This window comes from Neolamprologus brichardi, chromosome 4 (genome assembly GCF_056152115.1).
Source record: "Neolamprologus brichardi isolate AB-2024 chromosome 4, ASM5615211v1, whole genome shotgun sequence".
Lineage (NCBI taxonomy): Eukaryota > Metazoa > Chordata > Actinopteri > Cichliformes > Cichlidae > Neolamprologus > Neolamprologus brichardi.
The window spans coordinates 15,488,404-15,504,713 of NC_142107.1; the positions used below are offsets into that span (position 1 = coordinate 15,488,404).

Consider the following 16,310-nt stretch of genomic DNA (forward strand, 5'->3'; position numbering starts at 1 on the left):
CACGCGGCCGCCCGCCTGAACTGTCTCGTCTCGGCCGCCGGCCACGCGGCCGCCCGCCTGACCTGTCTCGTCTCGGCCGCCGGCCACTCGGCCGCCGGCCACGCGGCCGCCCGCCTGACCTGTCTCGTCTCGGCCGCCGGCCACGCGGCCGCCCGCCTGACCTGTCTCGTCTCGGCCGCCGGCCACGCGGCCGCCCGCCTGACCTGTCTCGTCTCGGCCGCCGGCCACGCGGCCGCCCGCCTGACCTGTCTCGTCTCGGCCGCCGGCCACGCGGCCGCCCGCCTGACCTGTTTGTCTCTCTGTGGACTCCGTCCCTCCGTCCTGGGCCCCCTCCGCCCTCCCTGTTCTGGTTTTTCTTTCTTTTGGCCGTCGGGTGCCGGCCTTTGGAGGGGGGGGTACTGTCAGGGTTCCTGGGTCGGTGACCCAGTGCTTTCCGTTTTGTTCACGTTCAGTTTATTTCGTCACTTCCTGTTTGTTCCTGTCACCTCGTCTCGTGCCATTAGCCAGATTATGTTCAGCTGTGTACTCACCGGTCTCTCATTATCATCCTCATCAGTCTGTGTATTTAGGTCTTCTGTTTCCATTCGTTCTTTGTCGTGTCATTGATGATGTTCGTGTGATGTTGTCCTCCCCGTGTTCTCTCAGTCAGTCAGCCATTCAGTGTTCCAGCCAGTCAGTGTCCGTTCACCCTCTGTTCCTCCACTCCTTATAATAAACATCCACCAGTCTTCACCTACCTGTGAGTCCTGCGTTTGGGTTCCTTCTTCCTCGCCTCCACACAACGCCTGACAAGTGTGACAATCCAAGTACCTCAACGCCTCTCTCCTGCACTAACAAGGAGCAACAAGCTCCCTAGCTTAGCACAGTCCGCTAACCACTTGCTTCTATTGACTCCTGCACATCAATAATAATAAGCCTAAAGCACCAACTTCACACAAGAGGACTGAATCTGCCATTAATTACTGCTAGTGACATGTTACTAAGGAAGCAAACCCAGACCTGTAAGACCTGGGCATCCAGTTTTAACAAGGGTTAGAAACCTGCTGCCTGCTTTTTAGGATAAAAAAAATGTCGTTAACACTAAAAAAAGATTGCTGGTAGTACAATTAAGATGCTTAACCCCTTATGTTTTGATCCTAAAACACTAAAAATTCTTACCACAGACTCCTCAGTTTGAGCTAGAATGATCACAGAACAGTTTCTTAAACTCACCATTTAAAACTTCTGGATGCAATGTGTCTCAGAGTGGGATCACTCGAGGACCTCGTCCTTCTAGCTTCTCGTCTCTGTGTCAAGTTTGTGTCTCATAGTCTGGGTCTCTGTGTTCATTACTTCCTGTCTTATTTTGATAGTCTCTCATTCACTGTGTGTTGCAGTCTATTTAATCTCCTTTGTCTAGTTACCCCTGATTTGTTCCAGCTGTGTCCCACCTGTTGTCGATCCGCTCATTGGCTGTGTCCCAATTCAGAGTCTGCACGCTTGAAGTACGCGCACTACGCGTACTACGTACGGTGCGTACTATGAGTACGAGAAGTGCGGAAGGGTGAGGCTTGTGAAATGGGATGGTCTAGCCTTCGTCACGCTGTTCAGGTTGCCTAGCAACCATGATACTAACCGCGAGAAACGTCTCATACAGCTTTGTGTGACATAAATGAAGGAGAAAAAATGTTTTGTTGGTCATTCATTTTTGTCATGACATCACTTTGATTAGTTGAGTATCTGAGGCTGAGACCACGGGACTGTAAAACATGATAGTTGGGCTTCATTTCTGTACTGAACAGTCATTTCAAGATTAGTTAGTAAATAACAATTAGCTCTTGTTGTTCCTGAGACTAAAATCATCTCACTGTGGTAGTGTAAATATAATATGGCCAATATTATTGTAGGAGCCATTCTTGGGTTAATACCTTATGTGGTCGCTAGAGGTCACCTTTTTCTGTTTTGATTATGTAAAGGTATTTAAGGTAGACGCACGTAAACGGCGTCAGGTGTGTCATTAATTGTAAGATGGCAAACAGTTTGTGACCGTTGCGCTGTTATGTGAAGTTGATATGGAATAAAGACCAAAAAGGACAAGATACATACTGCTGGATTTATTGGACTGTTCACTTAATGCGTGCATACCAGTGACATCGCGTCACCCCCCGTTAACGACCACCTCAGTGGCTTCAAGCGTAGGCTTAGCCTCTATAATTATAGTATTGTCAAATTATTATGATATCTATATCTATATATCTATATGCTTTAAAACCAAGTTAACGCTGAAAGTACAAACATCACTAGTGTCACATAACTTTGCCGACATGTGGCCAACAGCAATGTTTTAATGTTCTTCGTTATTAAACATTCGCACATAAATAGGTGACATCATATTCAGTACTTACTTTTGACAGTTCACTCTTCGGCCGCTCCCTTCTGCCGTATTTTGCGGCAAAATTATCCACACCCACCGCCGCGCTATGAACTGTGGGATATATGGGACCACGAAGTGTGCACCGGACCACGCTTGATATTTGGGGAAATCGACGGCGCATTTGGAGTACGCATTTGAAGTACACTTCGAATTGGGACAGCCGTCGTCGCGTGGCGGTGACGTAATCGCACTTAAAATGCGTACTTCAAGCGTGCGGCCTCTGAATTGGGACACAGCCTTTGTCCTGTGTGTGTATTCATGTCTTCAGTCTCCCTCTGTTCTGTCACGTTGTCGTTGTCTCCCCTCTAGCTGTGTGTGTTCCTGCTCATGTTTTCTCCTGGTGATACTTCTCCAGAGATGGTTTGTTCCTGGCTTAAGTTTTCTTACATTTTTTGTGAGTCTACAGCAATAAAGCAGTTTTTTAATTTTCACGTTGTTCTCAGTGAGTCCTGTATTTGGGTCCCACCTTTCCTGGCACACAGCAAGCCCTGAGAAGGCATTTGCATTTGAGGTTTCTCTCAAACATGTTCTGCCCTGTGCTGAAATCACAGTTCAGCAGTGGTAGTGTGTTGCAACTCCTCTGGCAGTCTATGAAAGACCTGTCTACCTGCAGAGAGTGTCTGCTGTTGATGGAGGCGGTGTACAAAGTATGTGGTAAAACTGGTCTGTGGGCTACTCTTCCTTCTGTTGTTGTTCGCCTGTCAGCCAGTCGAAGAAGAAGAGCGAAGTTACAATGTACGAAAAGCTGAAGCGAAATTGTTTAAAAACAATAAAAAGACTCAACTGCAGCTGCTGTCTGTGGCTTTCATATCATATTTTTTGATCTTTGATTTATCTGCACTTCTGCCAATCCTGATGAACTCTGCTGTCACTCCCCTCTAGCAACACTAATCGACCAGACAGCAATCCAGTGACACACAGTGGCGTTCACATCCAGCAACGTGCGGCTGGGATTTTACACAACAGGGTGAAAACACCTCTCCGTATGCTGTTTGTAGAGAAATACATACGCAAATGGACACAACTGCATTACCATAAATTACGCATTATGTGCATGGTGTGCCTGATGGTTGTCAGTGAAAACATTCCTCACTGCTGAGAATGAATTTTCACACATCGCAGTGGACGCTCCAAGCATTAGTCTCAAAGAAGTCAGTATACCCGGCAAGGCTTCCAGTGTTCCAGCTTCCATACATTGCTACTAGTTGCTTCCCAAAATTTTGTTGCCCTTAACCTTGAACTTAATTCTGTCTTAATAAATTATGTCCAAAAGCTATTTGATCTATAATTTTGAATGTGAACAGAAATACATAATACAATTAGAAAATATGAGATGTGCAAAGGCACCACATGCCTCTGGAAGATATACAGCCAGTGTTGGGAAGGTTACTTTTAAAATGTATTTAATTACAGAATACAGAATACATGCCCCAAAATGTATTCTGTAACGTATTCCGTTACGTTACTCAATGAGAGTAACGTATTCTGAATACTTTGGATTACTTAATATATCATGCTGTTTACAACTACATGAATGTACTATTGCTGTGATTTATTACTGTTACTGAAGGTCCGCGGCTCCGAACCGTAAAGGGACCTCTGACTAATACGGTGGGTTCTGTGTCAGGCTCGTAGCCGAAAACTAGCTTTACTTTGTTGTCTGGGTCAACTTTGCTAGCGACAGACAGAGAGAGGCGTTGAAAGGCTGCTCCAACGGAACTTATTGTTTTTGGAGGAAAACACGAACACGGTGTACAGTCGAGTCTTAATAGCTTACTTACAACTGGGCTGGTCAGGCACTCTTCTTGGCTGCAGTGGTTATTATTATATTTACATGCTTCCAGCTCCCGTTTTTGCTCGATGACAGCTCGTACTTTTCCTTTTTCTCCCTCCTCGCGCTCACAGACACATAACGGGTATGGCAGTCCATTCTCCCTGCAGCACGGACTACACTGCCTATGATGCTACATTCTTTAGAGCTAGGCCGGTAGCATTCTGCCTATTAGCTTAGCACAACAACAACAAAAAGGCCTCTCTCACCCAGGACACACGCAGAGAGAGAGCGTCACCCTGTAACCATGGCAACCGTAACGCTGCCGCCTGGAACAAGAGAACGTAGCTGTCAAACAAAACCCAAACAGGCCTGACCCGCCACAATATGAAACAGGGAAGTACCGCCGTGTAATCCATTTATTTCAACAAAGTAACTGTATTCTAAATACCACCTTTTTAAACGGTAACTGTAACGGAATACAGTTACTCATATTTTGTATTTTAAATACATAACGGCGGTACATGTATTCCGTTACTCCCCAACACTGTATACAGCTGATGTGACCAGTATGGTAGGGTTAATATTAGCAGAACATTTCATTCATGGAGGAACCTTTTCTTGGTTTAGGGCATCAAAAACTGAACTTTAGTTGTCTTTCTTTAGGGTAATTTTAGGTAATGCTATTGTTGCTTAAAAGGACAAAGCCTTTTAGCAACATACCTCTGTGTGAAAAACTGAATGCAAATTTACTCACTAAGCTAAACTCTCAGACTGTTGCTAATATATGCATAAACTACTGCAGACGAAACTTCAGATTACATCTGTTTTGGGCTCCTGGGGGCTCTCGCTGTTACAGCAAGTGGTTTACTAGCCCATCCTTCTCTGTAAAATTCCACTCATGATCTCATCCTTTGTATGTGTTCAGCTTAGAGAAATAGAAACGTCCCAGCCCACTGTTTACCACCGTTAGTGGGTCACTCTGACCTGTAAGCTTAAACTATCTCCCTCCCCTTACAAAACATCTCCCATCAGAAGGCCACAGGTGTTTTTTTTTCTGTCTTTCATAATGTCCAAAGCCAAGAATGTCAAAAAAACGGTCAAACGCTAAAACCCAAACAGAGAACACACAAAATACACACAAAATTTCAGACTTGATGTAAAAACTCATGCACAGAACACTCTGGGGGGGTAAGGTAAAATGCAACAGTCATCAAATATGAGTATTTTTCAAGAAGTAGAAGTTTGATAATATTCAATTATTGTGAATTTAAACTCAAGAGAGCTTTAAATACTCCAGTGTCTAATCTAATCTATTATTATCTTGCAAACACGCTGATTAATTAATGATTCTCGAGTTGGTAATTATTATGTTTTCCACTAATAATATGTCAAATATTTGTATGATGTTTTAAAAAAATTCTAAACATTATGTTATCAATATATAGAACTCCTTCACTCTGCATAACTATCTAATCTAGTCTCTTAAATTGGACAATTTACTGCTTTATTGCTACTTTAATGCTAGCAAAATTATATTTGTTTAGATATGCAAAATGGCAGTTAACATGGTGCATGCTAAAGTGTGTATTTTTGGTCAATTTTAGCTTACAATGAATGAACTAGTGGTAAAAAGAAAGAACAATTACTAATTACTCAGGTTTTATAGGATTGATAGGCTGCCTGGTATAACTTATCTGCCTCTAACAGCTTCATCCAATCAGTCACTGTCAAACCCGACTGTTTGACAGCGTTTCCAGGTGTATGCTAGCTGTAACTTTGAAATGCACGCAAGCTGGAAATGGAGATTATTTGCCTTCAAATGGGGCTATAGCATTGCCAACTTCCAGCAACCACTCGCAATCAGTTGGGAAATATTAATCTTTTTCCCTCTTGACCAGTGGTTGCCAGGCTGACCAGCATAGGCCTGTATGACTTGACCCTTATTTTCTTGCTCATACAAATTAATGTAATAAAAACCCTCAATTCAGTAATTATGCTGATCTAAGCAACAGGATCGTGACAGCAGCCGACTTAAAACCTTTAACAAGAGCTTCAAGTAGAAACCAAAGCTGTTGAAAAGTAGCAGCAAACAACCATTCAGTCATGCTGAAATTTACTTATCTGGTTTACTTTTGGTCATAGGGCGCCATGTAATGAGTGTGGTTTTTCTCACAATGTGGAGTCCAGCATTACTGGTGAAATGTGGAACTCTTGAAAAGTGAAAGCGTGGGGGTAGGGGCTGAAGTGGATCTGAATTTTTGTCAGGGGTTAGCACTGTTTTGATTTTTATTGTAGAAAATTTCTGTGACTCATCTCTGATGCATGGATGAAAAGACTCAATAATGCCTTCTGAATGCAGATGGGTTTTTTTTTTTTTTGTAGCTGGATAAGGAATGAGATTTCTGGAAAGATTTAAATCAGCATGAATGGATGCTGGCTGGTATGCTAATAAGGTGGCAATGTTTCTTAACGAACATAATTTGATGAGTTTAATGAGCGTTCAGCTGCCAGGTCACAACGAATCGAGATGCTTAAATATCTAATTATAAGTTCTGAAATCGTTATGATTGTAACAACGGGAGACTTGATTTAATTATTGAATTAGTGATGACACGTTAGTAGATTTCAGCAAATTCGGGGGATTTTAGAGGGTGCCTCCTGACCAGACAGTTACTGCACCATAAGCAGACTTCTCGCATCTCTGTCTAACTGATTATTACCGTGTCCTGCCCTTTTTTCCCTTTTCCATCTATGCCATTGCATTACTCTCACCCCAGCACTGTGAAGCTCCAGTGACCAAATGCCCTTTTGTTGCCCATGTGGCTTGTCTCCAGCACTTTCCCTTCAGAGCGCTTGCCTCTTGTGCATTGTACTGTAAATGTCGGCATTAAAATGTAAGGAGTCATGAGCGTGCCTCTATCTCTCTTCTTATCTGGTGTTTGCCTGAGAACACAAAGGGCAAGCTGAGGCAAGCGGAGATGGCAAGCCTGCTCTGGACATGTCATTTGAGATGTGTCAGTTACGGGCACGCTGCCCTAAAAGCTTTGCCCCAGCCTGAGAGTGCTTCGTAATAAAAAGGTCTAATGTGCTCGATAGATCCGCTGATGATTCAACAGCAGCAATAAGAGTACAGCTGTGATTACATGGTCAGCCTATAAAAGTAGCAGCCTTTCCCAATTTGCAAGTCCTCACTCCTCTTCCCTTCAACTGGCCTGACTGCCGCCCCCACAGTGGTAGCAATCAGCCAGGTGCTAAATGCCTGGGTGAGGCACAGCTCATGGGTGGGTGGGTGGGTGCATGTGTGGAGGGGGGAATGTTGTGGAGGGGAGGCTGAAATTGCACGTGGAAATAAGCATCTGTGCTTGCTTGGGAGAGGAGGAAGCGGGGGCAGGAAATAACTGTCATTCTCCACTAAGGCTGAGAGTACAGACTGAAGAGAGAAAGGCTGACGGACTCACACAGGTTAATCATTAACTCGCTGAGCTGAAGAAAATTAAGAAAAAGGATTGTTGGGGCGGGGTTTGGAGTATATCGTTTCTTTTTTGCAGTCGTTTAAATGGATGAGCGTTGCTTCATCCCTTCAGAGAGGTCTGATTAACCGCAGTGCACAGTGTGATGGGGAGAAAGCAGAGCTGACACCAACCAGACTGTTGGGAAAACGCTGATATGGCAGCAGGCTGCCCCTGCCAGGGGCTTCCTCGTGATGACTGTTAATGAATAATCGATAGCAAGCGACGTTCAATGGAGGGAGTGTATGTAAATCCCCTCTACGCTCTCATATGGACTTATAGGTTTAATTAAACTAATCGCTGTATTGACTTAGGGCTCCGTAGCCCTTTGAAGCCTGCTGTAGTAATGACATGAAACCAGGCTTCCCCTTTTGTTGCAGAAATGTATGCAGTGAAGAGACTAAATGAAGTGCTGCTGCAGCACAGTCCAATTTTCGTGGTTCTCTCTGCACACAAGGACTCTTTGTAAGAAAAGGCACAGCTGTAATTTAATAAGCAAATAGAGATGCATTAATACCTGTGCATAAGACTTCTCAGTGTAAATACAATGCAGCTTGATGTTATAGGGTTAGAGAGCATGCAGGAAATTAGCTTTATTTTCCAAGTCACTGACTGACTACATCTCTCAGTCATGCAAATCAAACCGCATTGTTAACACATATCTATAACCATAGGCGTGCGTCACAGAGCCCCAGTCATTCACAGAGGGAAGCATTCAGGTAGCTATATGAGAGACAGCAGCTTTAATCACGACAGAGATGGTTTGCTATCGCCATTAGGAGTGACTCTGTTGGCACAAATCCCCCCTTCCCCCTGAAACCTCTGATCATCATGTCATTGTCTGCAGCAATACACTCCAGGGACTCAGCTTTCACATAATGAAACCAAGAGCTGCCCACAGCCCGGCTTATAATCACCCTGCGTATATGTGTGCGTGTCCGTGTGTGTATGTGCGTGCATCTAGTTCGCCTTTTTATAGTGTTGATTGAAAACAAAAGAGTTTCAGCATTAACGCTCATCTGTGTGTGCGCTTAAGCGTATCATCGGGGTGTGTTTTTGCCAGTATGTGTTCACGAGCGTGTGTGTAACAACCACGGGTGTGCATGAGTCACTTTGAGAGGTTTCACCAGCTATTATCGAGCTGGGACTTGGTATTTAAAAGGAGATAGAATAATTGTCTCTTCATCAGCTCTCCAGAGATTACAACAGTAACTGTCAAGTGAATTTGAATTCTTGACATTTTCCCAAAGTCTGGCTGTGAAAGGCACTGTTCAAACAGGCTGTATGCAAGGCCTTTTCATAAGTGACTTTCCAAGATGAGCTCCACCATCCATCCTAAGTGCATCACAAACAAACGGTAGTTGCTCTCTCCACCAGGAAGAGAAGTGAGGGAAAAGACAGATTCAGAGGAAAAAGTTAACCAATGAATGCAGAAGACAAGAGGCGAGAAGGAAACGGCTCGACGAGGCATCTTATCTTCGGCGTGTTCTTCGCCGCGCTCAGGCTTTAAGCCGCCTGCTGAAAGGTGGAACACTGAATTCATGCAGCAGGTTTCGCTTGGGTTCTTTTTGTTTTTTTCCTGAAGCTGCTGTTGCAGAAAAAAGGCTGAAGGAAAAACAGATACTGTTCACAAGTCATCTCATTTATGCTCTCATTCGGTATGTGCGCAGTGTATATTCAAATTGTGATACAGAGTTTGAATAGCTTTCTTCTTTTTGTATTCTCACTGCTGACACACACAAAATCAAACACACACACACACACAAATGTAGGTTTGTATCAGCATGCACACAGACTTCCACAATTTGAAATATTTGTATCCCAAACAGGGACAAAAGGTTAGTCCTGCAACCAAAACCAGGAAGCGTTTGGATGACATTTTCCACTTAGACAAGCAGAAATTAAGAATTGTATTTAGTAAACAATCAGCAGTATGAGAGCCTCTAAAACATCAACTGTATTAATGATTCTTTATACTGCAGAAGCAGAACAACCTGCAGCACAGACATAAAAAATTAACAGGCGTTTCTGTCGCACGAATATGTGAACTGTTCCCAAATATATATATATATATATATATATATATATATATATATATATATATATATATATATATATATATATATACACCCACAAAATGCAATGTTTTATCACAGCTGCCTTAAATTACCATAATCGTTCCTACAATGGTTAATTCACCAGGATGTTCAAGCTTTTTTTTATTTTATTTTTTTAAATTGTGACTTTTAATGCTTAAATATAATTATTGTTGTCATCCATGACATTTCAAATTTGCAAAAAAGCAGAAATAATCTATTTTTTTTAATTAAGATGCTAAATTCCGGTAATTAATTGCATTCCTGAACAGAAATTAATTGTCATTTTTAACTTAATTTTAGTGGTTAAATGTTATGCTTCATTAATTTCTCAGTGAATACAGTGTGCCGCCTCAAATTTGGGTATAAAAAAGTTAATTTGGTAACTTCCTGAAAGTTACCTTAAGTTTTTGACAGACTTTTAAAATATTTTTCTTGTTTTATGATAGATGATCTAATAAACTAATTCCAAAAAAATATAAAGTCACTGGTGGGAAACGTTCATGGCAGTTGTTAATCTTCCAGGAGTGGAGTTCACACAAAATTCCCTCCAAGGTTAGACGACACAGAGAAGATGCAAAAACACCCGAGACCTACAACTACGACTCTACAGTCAAATTTCAACAGCATCCTAAACGTTAAAGTTAATGACAGTTCACTTTGAAAAAGAACAGAAACAAGTATGACTCATTGGGAAGGATCCAGGAGAAATCCTGTTTTCTGTAAAAAAAAAAAGAACAGAAGAACACAACTTAAATTTGCAAAGCTGCATCTCGACAAACCCAAACCCTTCTGGAGCAACGTCATTTGGTCATTTGACAGTACGTCAGCATAACCACCACGTACCAACTGTCAGCACGGTGGTGGAGGGGTGATGATCTGAGTTTGTTTTGCAGCCACACGACCTCAGCACCTTGCATCAAATCGACCATAAACACCTCTGTGTACCAAAGCATTCTGGAATTCCATGTGAGGTCATCTGTCCAGCTAAAGTTTAACGGAAACTAAATCGTGCAGCGGGACTGTGAGCTCGTGCACGGCAGCTAATTGGCAACAAAAATGAAAAAAAGAAAAAAGTTAAGGTGATGCAATAGTCGAGTCAGTCCAGACATTAACCATGCTAAGAAAGCTGTGGAGAGACCTCAAGAGAGCTCTGCACCAACTAATGCGCACAAACCTCAATGATATGGCCCAACATTGCGAAAGATGAGTTGCAAAAAAATTCTTCCACAACGACGCGAGTGACTCATAAAGTCATACAGAAAATGATTACTTCATGTTATTCCTGGGGTGCACTTTTTCACATGGCTACAAGTTATTTACACAGTTTGATTTTTGTAACTTCAGTAACTATGCCATCATGGAGTATTACACAGCGCTGGTCAGTGTAAAAACAATAAACACTGTGACATTTTGGTACAGTATCTAAATAAATTGCACACACTCTTTCTCTATTCAAAGGAAATTGCTAAATTTCCAGCAGCGTTGTTTCCAAATACCATTTTGGTAATTTCAGGGTTAATCAGTTAGTCACAAAGCTATTAATCAATGCCTCCTGGTATGAAAGTAACAAATAACACCTCAGGAACAGCGCTGACAGCTAACCTGACACCTGCAGTGCTTCAGTGGCTCCAACTTAGTTTTAATAAACACTACAGAGACTTGTTTCATCATTTTTAGTGACGTGTTAAAAAAAAAACCCCAACAACCACAAAAAAAGAACAGCACTCTTCACACACAAAAATTCAGCTTGGGGCTGTCTACTATTACTATCTACAATGCCATCACTGAATTAGATGTGGTTGACCTATGCACCTTGTCTGAAAGCTATTTCATGGTCTAATTGTTGCTCATAGAGAATATTATGCTAGAACCGTGTCTGTTCCCATCTAAAGGCCACAGACAGTGCTGCTGGTGAAGGTTGTTGATGTCAAAATACAAAATGTTTTGGGCGCAAACCTTGCACGCTCTTTTAGTAGATCGTGTAAACATTTACACAGGGGTATGAGTCAACCCATTTCCCCCTGACTTTTTCTCCCTCTCTCTCTCTTTTCTCCTCCTCTCTTTTTTGGGCTGTTTGTATCTCCTCTTCAAATCCTCATTACACAGGCTCTGCGTGTTTCTCTATTCTCTCGCCTGTGGTCTGTTACTCGTACTGATCAGCCTTCCTGTTGCTGCAGAGGAAGTGTGAGCAGAGAGATAAGGCTAGTGAGAGCACATGCTTTCATCAGGGAGGTGGGAGGGGGGAGAAAAACTTAGACGAGAGGGCAAAAGGCTGGCTAATAAGGAAATTAGCAGTTGGTGCATTAGCGGCAGGGATGTCTTAAGAGTTGTGAACGTGAGAGCAACAGCAACGTGGAGACCAGGAGGGGACGGAGGTCCGGTTTGGATCAGCCTGTATGGGAATCAGAGTTGATGTGGTGAAACATCAGAAGAGCTCTCTGTGAGGCTGTCAGGGGTGAGGAACACACAAACCCGCTCAAGCAAGGATTAAAAAGACCCAAATTAATCCAGGGAACAAACTGAGGATGCAAGAAGGGGGAACTGGATTTAAGGTATCCAGGGCATGAGGATCACATCACAGGATACGCATGTTGATGAAATTTGACTCCTCCAGTGTGAGACGTGTGCAAGAGCAGGACTAAAGGGAGGATCGGGCCTTGTTATTAGACCTCGCTCTGGATTGAGGACAGTTTGCAGCACATACGTCAGGTGCTTTGTTTTTTTCTGCCTGAGTACTCACTGAAAAGTGGATGAGGGGGACTGCGTGGGAGGGAGACAGCCACAGAGAGCAAGACAGCCAGTTGTAAGTGGAGGCTGGGGGAGTTTTCCTTCGCCTGTCAGCTCCAGCAGGGCCAGCAATGAGTCAGAAGAAGCTGACACGACAGCTGACATTGTGGGAGAGTAGTGAGGGTCCACCTCCGGTGCCCCCGCTCACCTCACCCGTGTCGCCAGGGGATCAGTCTCGGGGACACGGAGGAGGCTCTGCTCTGTTTCGGCGCTTGAAACTAAACCGCAGTATTCAGGAGCGCAGACGCTCATCTCACTGTGTTTACAGGTACAGTCGTGCACCAAGACACTGATCTTTTAATGTCCTGGTCGTGACTAAGCAATCTTTGTTCATTAAAAAAAAAAGAAAGAAAGAAAAAGAGAAAAATATGCAGAAGATATGTGTAACAGTTATACCTTAGTTCAGGTGCAGCGTGACCATTTCAGTGTTTGTCCAATATGACTGTAATGCAGCTCAATAAAGTGGATTTCAGAGCAAATTATTCCATGCACACACTGTTATACCATTAGTCAGATGGATTAGATTTGGAGAAGTGCTGAATTCAGAATGCTGGAGTCTCATAATTACTCTGAAAGTCTGCAGGAAAAAAAACAAAAAACAGGGATTAGCGCATGCTGCTTGCAGAGAGTCCCCATGGCAGACATTTCTTATGTCTTCTTCATTACTGAGGAAACATGTTTAATGATAATTTGATCTGCTGCCATATCCTCAAAGCCTTCTGGGGCAAGGAGTGCCTCCTAATTGGCCAATTTATAAGTAAATTCCAAAAATATCACACTTCATGCTTAATTTTAGAAATTGAACTGAAGGGCGTTCACAACTGTGTTGACAACAAAAGTTTGGGAAGTTTAGGAGACGTGGAGAGGTGCTGAGGAGATAAAAGTGATCCTATATCAAAAATAGATGCTGCCTCTGCTGCTGCTTTTGCTGCAGTGCAATGCGCCTACATATCTGTCCTTGTCATCCCAACATTTAAACGCAGGTAAATATATATGAGGAATCCTGTTGCTGTTTAGGTGTGTAACAAACATAATAAATCCAGCAGTGTACCTTTCACACATGCCGTCAGATAAATTGGTGTCTGTCTGCACTGCTGCCTGAACACTGTCCATCTTTTTCTTGTTACATAATGCCAAACTCTGAAACCCTGTCGAATCAATACTGACTTCGGTTCTGTGTTGCAAGATCTAATCTTGCTTTCATCTCAAAAAAAAAAAAAAAAAAAAAAAAAATGCCAGAGGAATTTTTCTGACGTTTGCTGGAGACTAAAGGTTTGTGACTGAAGGTGGTTTGGGGGAAAAAGAGGGGAGTGTAATCTGAGCAGTATGTTGCTGTGCCCCCTTGGGTTAAGCTCATCTGGGTTACGCTCTGAAATTTGAGGAGAAGGGAATTAATTGTTGATTTGCAGAGCTGTAAAAGGCAATGACGAAGTTATCATCGCCACAATTTATTTGGTACTTTGGCAAAAGATGGCAAAAGCTGTAGTTTACCCAATGGGCACCTCGAAGCTGCCTCCTAGAGCGAGAAAATCCCCACAGAGTCCCGTGAAATGTCAAACATCTTTACTGCCTGGCACAAAATGGGTTTGCTCTCTGTAGCAAGTACCAACCTATAAAGAAAACTTATAATGTCAATACACAAACAGGCTTTAAAGATCTCAACCTAGAGGCCTAGTGCAATATTGCTATATAGCATCATTGTAAAATTCAGGAAAGCAATATATGCTGAGCTTTGAGAATTTTATTAATAATATTTTCCTTTTAAAGTTTGACTTTTGAAAGCGTGATTGGTCTCGCCCCCGATTTAGTTAATGTATGATTTAAAATTCAGCAGCATAGAAATGTAAAACAACATTTGGTCAGTCGTCTTTCACAGTTAAAGGTCCTCAAATTTGGAATATTCTGGAAATAAAGACATTGAGTGCTTTGAAATTTTTAATGCACAAGATAAAACTATGGCTTAAACAAAATAACTTTTTTTTTTTTGATGAAATGGGTCTCCTGTAATTCTTAGCTCTTGCTCTTACAAGTTTGCAGTTGCCATTGTTTTTGCTATTTGGTGTACTGTTTGAGTCTATACAAGCTGATGGAAACACAGCAGGAGGTATCTGGCAGCAGAGCACACTTTTCCTCTGCTAATTCGAACCAGCCCTCTTCAACAGGTCTGTGTTTTGGTACCTTTTGGAGCGTTTTTAATGGAATTATCTGTCATACATTATGGCTTGCTCTGCGGTTGACTGGGCAACAGACCATCCAAAATATCTGTGCTCGTGCTTTTAGTCAGCAAAATCCAATATTTTCTGTGTTACCTCTAATTAGCAGCAGTGTCTGAGCTGTGCACCCGTGCAGTGTCAGAGTGGAGCTTGTTAGCATTAGCTAAAAGTTAGCAATCCACCCCTTTGTCCACATAGAGTATGGGCACCTCAGGTTGTAAAAATTCCAACATAGCGGCAAAACGCTAACACAGAGGCATCAAAATTGGGCTTCACAAAACCATAGGTGAAGTTGCGGCACATGTGTCCATTTTTTTTTCCAAACCCATTTAAAAAGTATTTAGGATTTTTTTCCTGGCTTTCACTCTTCTTCTTCTTCTTCCCTGCCTTTGTTGGCACATTTCTACTTATTGCAACATATTATCAGATCAGTGGATATAGCTCATTCCATTGTTAGGATAGAGTATTGCCTCACCCGCATTTTCTCATGTGCATCCTTATGTGTGTTGCACAACAATCAAGAAAAGGGGGGCAGAAAAAGTCATAGAAAAACTTCTTCCCAGCAGTGCTACATGTCTAAAGTCCACAGGGGGACTTCAGTTTGAGTGTCCTTAATCGACCAGTAGTTTGTTTTAACCTCAGATCTGTAGCAAAATCAACATTCTCAATCAGTCATGCCTCCAGATAGAGAGAAAGCATTGGCCCGGAGAGAATGTGCGGTTGATGTGGCTCGTTTTCCTCACTTAAACACAATGCTCTCTGAGAAGTGACATGTCAGTAAAGTGTAATTCTTGGAGAAACCCTGTGGCAGCCTGCCAATCCAGCTGAACCACAGAGTTACAGCTGCATGCATTCATGCCGCAAAGTGTCACATCGCTTTCTTCAACTTTCACTCCAAAAAAAAGGGAGAAACACTGCAAGAGGCTGAGCTGCATCGTCACTCGTGTCTGGGAATTCAGCGTTATCTCGATAATGTTTATCCACACTGTGAAATAAGAAAGGCGGCAACAGAAACCTGCAAAAATGGAACTCATCTAAAACCCTTGTACTCTCTCTTTTCTCTCTCACCCTGCAGCTTTGATTCAGAAAATGGTCCCTCGCCAGGCCGCAGTCCCATGGATTCGCAGGCGAGTCCTGGGTTGGTGCTCCACCCCTCTTTTCCCCAGAGCCAGCGCAGGGAATCCTTCCTGTACCGCTCAGACTCAGACTACGACACGTCCCCCAAAACCATGTCACGCAACTCCTCCATCAACAGTGAGGGGTAAGCACGGAGCCATCGCTTGGATCCATCATGTTGAGGACAGGATGGAAACGTGTTTTTTTAAACCCACAGTGTCCACTCACGCACATCACAGTAACTACACATTATCCCAATCAACACAGCATTGGGAATGGGATTGTAATTATGCATCCATTATGCTAATGAAATCGTGATGAATCCTCATAATATTGACTGTTGTGCTCTGTTTCCTGGTCTGTTTTTCAGTAAGCTTAAAAAACCTCAAACCTTTCATG

The 16,310-nt window shown here is 42.8% G+C and overlaps 1 protein-coding gene across 2 annotated transcripts in view; it reads left to right on the top strand.

Moving 5' to 3' along the window:
- pde4a (phosphodiesterase 4A, cAMP-specific) overlaps nucleotides 1-16,310 on the top strand; it is a 56,349-nt gene that overhangs the window by 22,235 nt on the left and 17,804 nt on the right. Inside the window, exons 1-2 of one of the 2 annotated variants that reach the window (XM_006798129.3) lie at nucleotides 12,065-12,850; nucleotides 15,871-16,056. In XM_006798129.3, coding sequence (XP_006798192.1) covers nucleotides 12,654-12,850; nucleotides 15,871-16,056 — 383 coding nt within the window. In that variant the 5' untranslated portion in view covers nucleotides 12,065-12,653. Of the gene's footprint in view, nucleotides 1-12,064; nucleotides 12,851-15,870; nucleotides 16,057-16,310 lie in introns of those variants that run through there. The other variant, XM_006798128.3, reaches the window with a different exon arrangement.